This window comes from Hyperoodon ampullatus, assembly GCF_949752795.1.
Source record: "Hyperoodon ampullatus genome assembly, chromosome: 4".
Taxonomy (NCBI): Eukaryota; Metazoa; Chordata; class Mammalia; order Artiodactyla; family Ziphiidae; genus Hyperoodon; species Hyperoodon ampullatus.
Genome location: NC_136917.1, coordinates 97,251,805 through 97,265,295, shown reverse-complemented (window position 1 = coordinate 97,265,295; position 13,491 = coordinate 97,251,805). Strand labels below are relative to the sequence as shown.

Sequence of the window (13,491 nt, the reverse complement as noted above, 5' to 3'; positions counted from 1 at the left end):
AGTGATTAATTTAATAGTTATTTACTTAGTTTATCAAAGAATGAATATTGTTTTGGTGAACAGTGAAACATGAGTACTTTTCCCCCAGATTCAGTTACATTAAATAAAAAGAGTAATTTTTTTGTTTTTTACTCTTTTAAGAGTTTGTGCAGTTAAGAGTAAAAAATCATGTATGCCTAAGTAAGTCAGAAAGAGGAAGACAAATACCATATGATATCACTTATATGTGGAATCTAAAATATGATACAAATGAACTTATTTATGAAACTGAAACAGACTCACAGATGTAGAAAACAAATTTATGGTTATCAAAGGGGAAAGGGAGTTGGGGATGGATAAATTAGGAGTTTGGGATTAGCAGATACAAACTACTATATATAAAATAGACAGGACTTCCCTAGTGGTGCAGTGGTTAAGAAACCACCTGCCAATACAGGGGACACAGGTTCGAGCCCTGGTCTGGGAAGATCCCACATGCCGCGGAGCAACTAAGCCCATGCGCCAAAACTACAGAGCCTATGCTCCAGAGCCCGTGAGCCACAACTACTGAGCCCATGTGCCACAATACTGAAGCTCACATGCCTAGAGTCCATGCTCCACAACAAGAGAAGCCACTGCAATGAGAAGCCTGCGCACCGCCACGAAGAGTAAGCCCCCGTTCGCCACAACTAGAGAAAGCCTACGTGCAGCAACGAAGACCCAATGCAGGCAAAAATGCATAAATTTATTAAAAAATTAAAAAAATAATAAAATAGACAACAAGATCCTACTGTATGGCACAGGGAACTATACTCAGTATCCTGTAATAAACTGTAATGGAAAAGAATTTCAAAAATCATGTATGCAAGAAACTTTTGGGAGCAGTAGTAATTTTTTAGATTAGAAGACAAGAAGGATATGTTCTCATTTACTTAGAGTTTGGGTCCTTGGCTTTCTCGTCATTCTAGGTAATTCTAACCACTGAGTGTTTGTGTTTGCTAATGAACTTTTAGCCTTTAAACTGAGATTTGTCTCTGATCTTCAGAGAAGTTCCCAGATGTTCCCTTATCATAAAAGTTGGTATCTGAGAAACGTTTTCAGAAAATATATCTCCTCCACCAAGTCTTCTATTTTCTTTACAGTAATTCAACCAAATAATATGGCCTATTAAATTGTTTCATCTTAATTCAGGGATAAAAGAGGAATGCTGCTCTGGAGGTTGCCAGTATATACCAAATATTTTCTTCTCCTTTGCCAAGTGTGCAGTTCATTGTTTGGTCACCTGTGTCTGTCAGTTTAGCACATTTAAGGCAGTTCTCAGCACCCCCATTCTTCTCTAAATCTTACATGGAGGCTTCAAACGTTGTCTGGCTCATTATTTCCCAATGAAGGTTAAGCCCTTGACTGTCAGATGGAACCCTTCGCTAATTAGAGCCCTTGCTTTGGCACTGAACGTGTCATGTCTGTGAGCCTTCCCACTGCAATCAGGGGCACGTTGCTCGCTTGTGTTAAGTAAGTGTCCAGTGCCCACAGATCTCCAGGGAGAACTGCTTGCTATTTTCTACGTGACAAATTTTTAGCTTGCTAAAATTCTAACTCCTCTTTAACAGGCTCTAAGTAGAATTGGATGAGGTATTCCTCAGTTCACTAAGAAGAGTTTGCTTAATACTACCCTGTTTAACCTCTTCAGTTTTGATGAAGTTGAATCCACACTTGAATAATGAAAGTAATACTTTCAAATGTGGAAGAAATAGTAAAATTTCCCACTCTTTAAAAAATAAATGTGTCAGTATGTCTGTTACGTTGTATTTAACTTCATGTTAGGTTAAAAACCATCTTGGTTCTTTTTGATTTAATTAAAAAGGATAACTCAAGATTGGTTCACACTATTAAAATGGCATCATAATACTACATTACTTCCTTTGATTCTGTCTTTGCTTCAAGAAGTATATAATTTATGGTTCCTTTTTCAGTTGATAGGGTTTTACCAGCTGCATGGATAGAAAGATTGAATTGACAGGCAGGTTTCATGCCTTTGAATTGTCAAAGAATGCTTTTGGGAGTAAGTCAGGATTCTTCATTAGTATTCATAGGAGTGCTCCCATGTCTTGTGTTTGATCACTGCTTCTTGCTTCCATTTCCAGCTTTCCTTGGTTAGAGCAGGGAGCTGGCCCGACTGATGCAAGTGTCTTGGTGTTTGATTTCTTTATGGGTTAGCTTTTTGAAGAAAATTCTCTACATGGATATAGGCCATACTCTTGTATTTGGCTGGTTGATTCATGGGTTAATGTTAGACACAAGAGTAGCTCTACAAGCTTAGTGCATTTTTCTTTTTAAAAGAAAGTACATTAGAGAAGTTAAAAAAATTATAGTTCACTTATTCTTGGGGAAATACACTATGTAAAGTTATTCATGTTTCATGACTGTAATGAATGTATTGAGATTTCATTATACTTACTCTATAAACAAATTAACATTTTAATTTTGGAATTTCTGATATTTTTGGTTTTAGTAGCTGATCCCCTCATATAGGAATTAAGTGAAGGCAGAAAAAGCACATAAAGTTTCAAAGTGAGAAACAAGGTATAATAAGTGTCAGAGTTGAAGGCCAGAGGAAAACAATTTTCTTTCTCACTGAGAAGCTATAGGAAATAGTTTATAGAAAGTTGTAAAATTATAAAAAAACATACTTATTGTTTAACTCAACAACTTTTAAATTTCTTTGTATGTGTTGATGTTTCTTTTAAGACTGCTGTAATAAAGTTTCAGTGACTTTTTAAAGTATAAAATCAGTTATAATAATCAGATGGATTAAAACTGTTTTAAAATATTTGCTTCTCTGGGAAAAGGATAAATCATTAGGTTTACATATTGGGCTCTTAGCTTTTATACTGCTCTCTGTTTACTTCACTAGTATTGGGACTCTCTTACCAAAAGTTTATATTTGGTATATATCTACATATATACTCTCTGGGGGGGATAGCGTGAGAGGGGCTTTATAAAAGTTTTTTTCTCTTGATTATAAAGAGATAAATATTTATTTACAAATTTTATAAGAAAAAAGAAGGGAAGAAACTCCACCAGTAATCCAATACCCCAAGGCAAGCAATAGATATTGGTTTATTTTCAAACTTAGACAATTATTTTTTGTCTTTTATGAATAGTTAACTCATGTTTCTAGCTCATTTAACCATTAGGGTTTTAATAAATCTATTTATATGAGATAAGCATATATACATTTATTTATATGAGCAAATTATTCATCTTTTAATTTTCTTCATTGATTTTATGGTGACAAAGCCCATTCTGTGATTTATATTCACTATTATGTTTTTTGGCTGTTAATAATTAGTTTTAAATTTTTCATTGTTTTTGATTTATTTTAAATTGCACAAATAATATGTGAATATAGTCTTGGAAAAGATTCAGATGTACCCTTGTAAGTTCCCTTTTTTTATGATTTCCTGTGACAGTCAGTCCCCTACTAGATTTTAACCATGGTCACCAGTTTCATGTGATATTTTCCTTTGCATTAGTGTATGTATTAGGATTTTGAGTGGGTTTTTTTCTGTTGCTCTTGACTAGGGGACAAAACCAAGGACACATTGGACAGCCAGTATCTCATATTCTAAAGAGAGCTGGAGTGAGACAATCCCTCCAGGACTCAAACAAGATCTGCACCTCCCCACCATATACTAGCCCCTTCTTCTAACTATAGGCTCCTCTGGTTTATATAAGGGAACTCTATGGAGAGAGGAAGGCAGGGTGAGAGAGAGGAAGGTTATATTTTGCTCCCAAGTGAATTGCTTGTAGAGAATGGGGATTCTGCAAGAACAGTTGGCTTGCAGCTGACTGGCTGATTTACCCCCTGTCCTGTTTGAACAGGAGAACTGGGAAGAGACAATGAGCAGAGACAGGAGGCTGCAGGAGGCAGCCTGTATTCCTGTATTTTATAGGAATGGCAGCCATGTGTGAGCATCCTGTGGGACAACTGGACATGAAGCCAGATGAATGGGTTTAAGTACCTTATCAGAAGGTGTTCTCCTGGATGAGGAGAATGCTGCAGCAAGACGTGGTGAGGGGACCCACTTTATATACCTATCCTGTACCATGGGGGCAGGGAGTGTGGCCAGAGAGGAGGGGGAGCGGGAAGAAGGTAGAGCCACCCTAGGTCTCCCAGGGTTTGGATCTACCACCTTTAGTGAATTATCCTCTCTCTCCACTGATGTTTTTGAAGCTTTATATCAAAATTTTAAATATACTAAGACTAATACACTATTTAATATCTACATTTTAATATTATTTAAAATATATTATAATCAATATATTTAAAATATGCTATTAATCAGGGGTCCCCAACCCCTGGGCCGTGGACTGGTACCAGTCTGCAGCCTGTTAGGAACCGGGCTACACAGCAGGAGGTGAGTGGCAGGCAAGTAAGCGAACCTTCATCTGCCGCTCCCCATTGCTCGCATTACTGCCTGAACCACCCCCCACCACCCTGGTCCGTGGAAAATTGTCTTCCACGAAACCAGTCCCTGGTGCCAAAAAGGTTGGGGACCGCTGCTATTAATCAATTCTTCATGTTATTTTATTTTTTTTTTGCGGTACGCAGGCCTCTCACTGTTGTGGCCTCTCCCTTGCGGAGCACAGGCTCCGGACGCGCAGGCTCAGCGGCCATGGCTCACTGGCCTAGCCGCTCCGCGGCATGTGGGATCTTCCCGGACCGGGGCACGAACCCGTGTCCCCTTCATCGGCAGGCGGACTCTCAACCACTGCGCCACCAGGGAAGCCCTTCATGTTATTTTTAAATTTAGAACAATTTTAACTATACTTTGCCCATTTGTTCTTGCAGATGAATTTAGATTCCAAAACAAAATTCCTCAGGATTCATTTGTGTTTTGGCCCCTTCTGTATTTGTTTATCTTCCTCCATAGTAAGAAACTTGACTCCCATTATCATTACTATGTCCTTGTTCAGGATTACTTTCTTGTTCAACCCCCCAGTATGTAACCAGTGTCATTGTTTCCTGTGTGGATGCCTCACACCACAACCCGTGTTCCAACACCCCAGGCCAGGTCTTAATGTCCAGCACTGAAGGGGCCTGGCCAGAGTCTCCTTAACACCCATGCAAGTGCCTTTCTCACAGTGCTCAGACACACCTCACATCATGCCCCTGACCTATAAGCCCTTCCTCTGTCTGTGTAGGCTCAGACTCCTGCTTCTGACTGTCACCCCTTTTGTCCTCCTCACTGGCTTAGGTACTCTGATCCCCACATTGGGTCACCACTCTTGCATAGATACCCTCATCACTCCATTCAGGCTCAGACCCTCTGCAGGGACACCCTCCTCAGTCTGCTGGGCTCTGAAACCCCATCCAGGGTTCCACTCCACTCCAAGTGGCCACCCCCTCTCCCAGCTAGAGCTCTGATGCCCTGAGTTCGGTGGATGCTCTCTTCACTCTCTTTGGGCTCTGACTTCATACTGAGCTACCACAATCCATGGACTCCTTCCTTTCTCTGCTGTGGCTCTGATACTGTGTACTTCCTGCAGGGACCCCTGTGTCACTCCACTTGGCTTCCGACTTCCTGCCCCAAGTCAACCCCTCACATGAATGCTTTCCTCACCTCACTGACTCTCAGGCTGGGAGCCCTCCTACCTGGATACCTTCCTCACCCTGCTTGGGTTTTACACCTTGATGCCAGTCTTGTTCTGCCCCACATAATAATCGTCTGAATTGTTCAGAAAAGAAAGGAAGAAGGGGAAAGGGGAAGGGAAGGAAAGGAAATGTATTTGATTTTTTTATCTTCCTTTCCTCCAAAAGTATTTATTAAATGCAATTAACAGGCGAATAAGATTCCTGCCTTACAGGGGTTTACTTTCTATAAGTGAAACAAGCATGTAAAGATATTATTGTCATAGTGCAGTATGCTACCACAGAGCTTTTCCCTAGGATGCTGTAATGGCAGGTTGGAAGGACACCTATTCCAACCTAGTGGAGTTAGCAGAGGCCTTTGGGAGGTGGTGGTGATAAGGGAGTTTCCTCTATAAGGGACAGAAGAATCTAAATAGGTGAAGAGGAGGCCAGGGTAGGTTGATGAACCCACACTAACTTTTGTATCAGATTCTTTAGAAATTGAAGTAAGCATCATATTAAAAGTGTTAGGTTTACTAGGAAAACAGAAGTAGATTTATTTAAAAGCCTTTGTTAATGAGAAAAATGTCATTACGGGAAGAGTTTGGACTTTCTCTGCCTTTCTGCAAAACAAGGAAATTGGTTTAAAAATGAATTCATGCCTGTTCCCGGGTGGCGCGTGGGGCTGGCGGCCAACAGCTGACCCTGCTGCCACCAACATGGAGAGTTTGTACCGAGTCCTGTTCTTAGTGCTCGAACGTCCCATCCTGAAGCTGAAGAAGCCACCCTGGGTGCACATGCTGTTGGCCATGACAGTGTACGCTCTGGTGGTGGTGTCTTACTTCCTCATCACTGGAGGAATCATTTATGATGTTATTGTCAAAACTCCAAGTGTCAGCTCCATGACTGATGAACGTGGGTATCAGAGACCAGTAGCTTTCTTGGCCTGCAGAGTAAATGGACAATATATTATGGAAGGACTCACATCCAGCTTCCTGTTTACAATGGGAGGTTTAAATTTCATAATCCTGGACCGATCCAACGCACCAAACATTCCCAAACTCAATAGATTTCTCCTTCTATTCATTGGATTCATCTGTGTCCTATTGAGTTTTTTCATGGCTAGAGTATTCATGAGAATGAAACTGCCAGGCTATCTGATGGGTTAGAGTGCCTTCTGAGAAGAAATCGGTGGATACTGAATTTGCTCCTGTTAATGAAGTTTTCAAGGCTGTACCAGTCCTCTGATATGAAATATGGAAAAGGATGAAAAGCAGCAGAAAAGAAACATCTAGTGAAAATGTAGGAAGCGTATTATAGCTTGGACTAGAATGTCTTCTTGGTATCAAAGAGACAAGCTTATCAGTATTTTTTCCTGCTGTCCTATGCTGACATACCAACGATGTTAAGTGGCATTTTCTTCTTTTTTTTCTTTCTTAAAGAAAATATACTTCATTTCTACAACTATAATATTGAGTAAAGTGATTATTTTTTACAAACCCCTTTAAAAAAATGAATTCATGCTGCTTTGAGGGCCTGGAATCTGCCTGAATATGAATTACTACAAACACAAAAAAGAATTTTAAATAAAGCCCTAAATATTTGATAATGGGAATGCTTAATTTATTCTTGGAGTAAGCATGACAAACCTCTGAATAAAAGAGAAAGGGAAGTTATTCTTTATGTATAGAATGCTTTTCTGTTTCTTTTAAATTTTAAAAAATCAGTATTTTTTAAAAAGAATATTACTGAAGAGAGTTTTCTCCCACTTTGGTGCCCTTGAACTTGCCTCTGTGACCCACACTGTAGGGTCAAGAGGTTTGACCTGGGGAGGACATCATTCAATAGGCATGAGAATCAGTGGTTGGGTAAGAGCTTTTTGTCTGATGGGAGGCTTAAAATTGGGACTAGAGATTCTAATCCTGTGTGGATTTTTTGAGGATACATGTTTAGTTCTCTTAACTTGCCTTTTCTATGTATATGAATTAGGGTGTGTATATTTTTCCTGAAAGAAAACTTATGCTTAAAATAGTTTACTAAAACAAAAATTTAATGAATTATGAAATATTTTTCTAGCCTGAGAAGACATAAATACTTCTTCTAATAATGATTTTGCAAAGCTGAGCATAACTAGTTTATAGAATGTGTTCTGGGTTTTTGTTTATTTTTAGAGTACAATTGAAATTGGATGTTCATTGTGGAATGAAGCAGGAAATTTTCGTGGTCCCAGTCTGTTGGAAAAGCCCAGGTGGTTGAGGCCCAGTTTTGCTGTTCACAAACTATATGATCTTGGGCTAGTTACTTAATATCTCTCAATTTCAGTTTCCTCATGTGTGTGTATTATGAATAGTAATATTGAGAAAAATTATGTCTTTTTCCCATAGCATGTTATGTTGTTTGTAAATTACTAGACTGAATGAGCTGTAGACTTAATCCAGTTTCTCCATAAAAATTTCATGTCCAAATAACTTTTTTTTAAGGAAATTACTCTTAATGCACCCAGTTCTTTACAATGAGTAAGTTTTGGAATTAAGATAATTTTACACATGCAGAGGATAAAAAATAAAACTTCCTTCAAGCCAACACATTAAAAAAGACAGAAAACAAAACTGTACTGACTCCTCAGTACTAAGGAATCACAGGAGAAGGGATAATATTTTTATCTCTAATGCAAATGTTGATTACATAGTAAGAAATAACTGTGTTGTTTGTTAATAGATTTGCCTGAGAATGTTGCTTAAATTACATAATATTATCTTTTAACTGCTCCTACAAATAGTGGCAATGCTCCCTCTTTGTGTACTGAGATTACTTATGTAGTATAAGACATTATATTAAAAAGATAACCAGTTGTGAGAAATATGAGGCTATTAAATCAACAGTTATAATACTTTACAAAAAATCTAGTCTAATCATCATATCAGGGGTCAAGGCCACAACACTTTTAGAAAAATGATTTTGAGTTGTAAGAATTTAGGGTTCATTCCTGTTATTTCTTTGGGAAACAGTTTCCTTTTTACAAATAAAGCTGCTTGGCTAGCTACTGAAAAATCTTTTATTTAGGCAATTGTCTTTAAAAATATTCCAGGTCGCAATATATCATTTCAGTTTCCATGGCTGCTTTTATGGTAAGTGTTTCTACTAAAATGCTTTAGCAAGTGGAAATGCTATCAAACTTTAACATTAAGTAAATCTAGGCATATTTTTAAACAAAACCTCTGCAGATTTAGTTTGATTTTTAAAAAAACAAATGCCTAACTTTTAAAATTAGAGCTTTTTACTAAGAAAGCATGTATTAAACTGCTTTTTTTCTCTTTGAAATTATTTCTTTAGTCTCAAAATACCTGACCAAATTATGTACTACCCATAAACCTCAGAAAAAAGGTAAACTATTTCAACATTTTAAGAAAGCAGGTCCTCCAAAACTGTATAAAAATATAGTAAACCTCCCAGAATACACAATTTAAAAGGATTGTCTCGCTTTAAGATTTAGAAAAGTTATCTTCCCTTTATGTATCTCCATAAAGAATTAAAGATGTATAACTATGAAATATTATTTTTGGGGTCACTAGTAATTTTATATTTGTGGGGAGAGGAATTAAATGCATGAAATTATGAGATAGACACATAGATAGATTAGTATTCACCATCGTTAGCTCCTTGTTTAGAGAAAACATAAACATCTGTTGAATGAATGAGTTTTAATGACAAACTATATTAATTATTGTGATCATATCTAAAGTGTGTTTTGTGAAAGCATAAGTAATATAAGTAATATAATTACATCATCTTTATGACCAAAAGACAGATAAGATCTTCTAAGAACGATGGCTGCCCTGTGCTGTGAGTTTCTTTTCGAAAGACTATACTGTGTTACAGTAATTTGGGTTTTGTGTGTTAGTTTGTGTAGTTGTGGGTGTTTATAGGCTTTTCTAAGTTAAAAAAATGTTTATAATTATGTTTTTCTTCCTGGAATATAAAAATTTGGTGGATAACTTTTAAAATTATTGTGAAACGGGGAAGTTTGGTTGGTAACTTTCTGTGGAAAAGAAATTTCTTATGCTGCTTTTTTGGAAAGTTCCCAGAAATAGCATTTTAAAAAGTTCTTTAGGAAAAACAAGGTGATTATAAGTAGGGAAGTTATTCTGGGCCAAAGGCCTGTGGAATTCCCAGTAGATGAATGATTGTTCGCTTTATGGCTATTTTCTATGGTTTAAAAAAATAATGACAGTTATTTCTCAGCACATTATTTATTTTGCCTGAAATATTTTTTCCTACATTTTTAACTTTTAGTACTTGGGGTGATGCTGAGGTACTGATTTTGAATCATGTTGTTTTAGCTTCTGTGCTTCGTATTTGAGTTGGCAGGTAGGGGTGACTTTGGTGACCTGGCTTTCTATTAACTGTGTCAGTTTCATGCCAAATGTTGACTTCCTTGATTCTGATCCTGTCCTGGCCTCATGACCTCAATTTCCGCCTTAATCGTTTGCCTGACAATTGAGCATTCTTAGGCTATTATTCTTACTTCAGTTAGCCTGGCGATAGCAGTTCATCAGTAAGGGCCCAAATCTTCTGCCTGATATCTAGAAATAAGCTTCTTTACCTTGTTATTTGGCCATAATGAATTCTCAGATTGCTCATGTAGAACTTTTTACGTGGGCTCTTTATTTTTCACTTTTCACATGATAATCCTCAAAGGAATTGACTGACTTTAGGAAATTTCATGAATAACTAGCAAATTGTTTTCCAAGTGTTGTTCTGTAGATGTTGCAGAGAAGAAAGTTCCTGGGTCATAAATATGTGAAAAAAACCGTACTGTTTTCCTTTTCTCTTAAAGATACATGGTACTCATTAGCTCTACAATGAAGAGATCTGTTAAAATATTTACTCTAGCATTTATGAGAGACCAAGCTTTGGCTCTTGTTGACAAACTTTGAAGCCATTTTTCTGTTCCCCAGGAAATCTTGTTCCTTAGGAGTAAGTCTGAAGTTTCTGCAATGTCTATATTTGAGGTTTGTGCTCCACTAAACTTATATTCTTGGCAAATGTCTTTCTCTCTGTTGTTGGAGAGAATTGGATGAGGGCGGGTGGAGTATGTTGGGAGGATGAATTACATACAAGGGGCTGGGTTAAATGAGTGAAGTAAATGGCTTACTTTTTTCAGTTTGATTGGTGAGTAGTCCTGGTGTCATTCCTCCAAATAAAAGCCTGGGCAAGCTCCCATGGATAAGGTCAGTGGCAGGTGGCAGAGACACCAAGAAGCAGCTATGTTATCTGAGAGTCTCCTTGCTGAGCTGGCCTTGTGCTCGTGAACAGGGACTATAGAGGTGGCTGCGTGAGTATGAGCTGAGGAGTATGAAATTGTGAATAGGGTTGATTAGCCAGATTTTCTAAAGCTGGAAGGACACTTTCATCCTATCATTTAGTACATTTATTCTACTACTTTGCCTTCATCTTCCACCTGTTCTTGATAGTGGAGTGGTGATGGATGTGGATCCTTTGAATAACCCAGAAAGTTTCTTGGTAAATCTAGACTCCTGGGATAATTTTTAAAAATCATTTTAATTATTCTACAATTAAATAATATAGTTTTTCCAAGTTATTTGACCTTAGAATTATTTTTTGTGCTTAACACCTTTTACATCCCACAGAACCAGTGTATTATGAAACATATTTTGAAAATTGTTATATTCAAAGTATCTAGATATACTTGGGGCTCGTTTTGTGGCTTAACTAAAATATAGGAGATATGTTTTAAAGTGAGCATTATTTCTTTTTTTAATAATTTATTGGAGTATAGTTGAGTTACAATGTTATGTTAGTTTCAGGTGTACAGCAAAGTGAATCAGTTATATATATATATATATATATATCTCCACTCTTTTTTAGATTCTTTTCCCATATGGGTCATTACAGAGTACTGAGTAGAGTTCCCTGTGCTATACAGTAGGTCCTTATTAGTTATCAGATTTTATATATAGTAGTGTGTATATCTCAATCCCAGTCTCCCAATTTATCCCTCCCCTCCCCATTCCCCCCTTGGTAACCATAAGTTTGTTTTCTATATCTGTGACTCTATTTCTGTTTTGTAAATAAGTTCATTTGTACCATGTTTTTTTTAGATTCCACATAGTGATATCATATGATATTTGTCTTTCTCAGTCTGACTTAACTTCACTCAGTTTGACAATCTCTAGGTCCATCCATGTTGCTGCAGATGGCATTATTTCATTCTTTTTTATGGCTGCGTAATACATTTTTGCTTACTATTAATACCTGGGTAGAAATTCATGAAATCGATTAGTAATATCAGTATATTGAGTTTGTAGTCATTGAATTAGTTGCCTGTTATTACTCTAACAAATTGCCACAGATTTGGTGAGCTTAAAACAGCACAAAGTTATTATCTTATAGTTTTGGAAGTCAGAAGTCCTAAAATTACAGTGTCAGCAGGGCTTCATTCTTTCTGGAAGTTTTGGGGAAGAATTCATTTTCTTGACTTTTTCAGTGTCTAGAGGTCACCTGCATTCCTTGGCTTGTGTCCCCTTCCTTATATCACTCCATGCTCTCCATCTCTCGATTGCTCTTCCTCTGTCCGAATCTGCCCCTCCTGCCCCCTCTTATAGGGATGCTTGTGATTATATAAACCAATCCAGATAATGCAGAATAATTTCACCACCTCAAGTTCGTTAATCACATCCGCAAAGTACCTTTTGATGTGTAACATTCATAGGTTTCTGGGATTAGGACATGGACATTTTTGGAGGGCCGTTATTCTGTCTACCACAGACATATAGTTCCATGAAGTATAAAACTACTAGTCTCTGATTTAAAGTATCTAATGGTAAATCATTTCATCATTGGGAACCAAACAGTCTTTCTTACAAATTTTTTTAAGGAGCATCAATTGCTAAAAATTGTACATGGGAATATTATTATAGAATATGTTTACTGGGTGTTCTTTGTCTTAACTAGGTATACTTATTTAATTTTACTGTTATCATGACATCTTCCCCCTAAATATGGCAGTAGAAATCTCTGAAATATAAGAACATTCTCTCTCCCCTCAACAGCCTGAGTAATACTGTTCTCGTTTACAAGCAAATATAAGGAAACTGTTACAAACCCTAGCAGGAGGAATATATTAGATAAAAGCTAAGTTTTTTTTGAGAACATGATTGTTGTTGCTGTTAATCTTACACATATCAAATAATATAATTCACCTCTTTCTACTGACTGCTAGGATGCTTAGAGCAAGTTTATGGCCCACACTTAGCACTGATGTCTTTATTTTTTTTTATTACAATTTCTTTTATTTTTTTTCCTAGTTTCCTCATTTATTATTTTTTTAAAATTTCAATATACTGTATATATCTTTATGCCTTACCTCAAATCTTTTTTGGAATTAAGCCACTCATATACAAATAAGAAAACATTTCCTGTTAGTACTTTGGAATAGTGTTTTCTGAGGAAGCATGTAGAAACTTTATCCTTACAAGTTTCCAAATTAGTTAGAATGCCATCAGTTTGAGTTTCTCTTAGAGAGGATTTAAATATCTATTGGCATTTACCCTGATTCCTCTTACTCTCTTACTGTCAGGAATAATGGAAATATGAAAAAACTTATTTTGCTCTTGGGTTATATTTTATATTTTAAAGGAAGAGAAGAACTTCTGTAGGATCACTGAAGTCCAGTGACTCTTATTTGACTCAAAATATTCAGATTCACTAATGAAAAAAGACACAAATGAATTTACAGAAACAGACTTACAGACATAGAAAACAAACTTATGGTTACCAAAGGGGAAGGAGGGAAGGCATAAATTAGGAATTTGGGATTAACAGATACACACTACTATATATAAAATAGATAAACA

The 13,491-nt window shown here is 36.9% G+C and overlaps 1 protein-coding gene across 1 annotated transcript; it reads left to right on the top strand.

The window, feature by feature from the left end:
* Nucleotides 1–6,324: 6,324 nt before the first annotated feature.
* Nucleotides 6,325–6,783, top strand: LOC307052173 (oligosaccharyltransferase complex subunit OSTC-like; the record flags this gene model as incomplete). The annotated part of the gene is made up of 1 exon (XM_079703021.1): nt 6,325–6,783. Exon 1 carries the CDS (start codon nt 6,334–6,336, stop codon nt 6,781–6,783), a length of 450 nt encoding a protein of 149 aa, XP_079559147.1. The 5' UTR covers nt 6,325–6,333.
* Nucleotides 6,784–13,491: the final 6,708 nt, after the last annotated feature.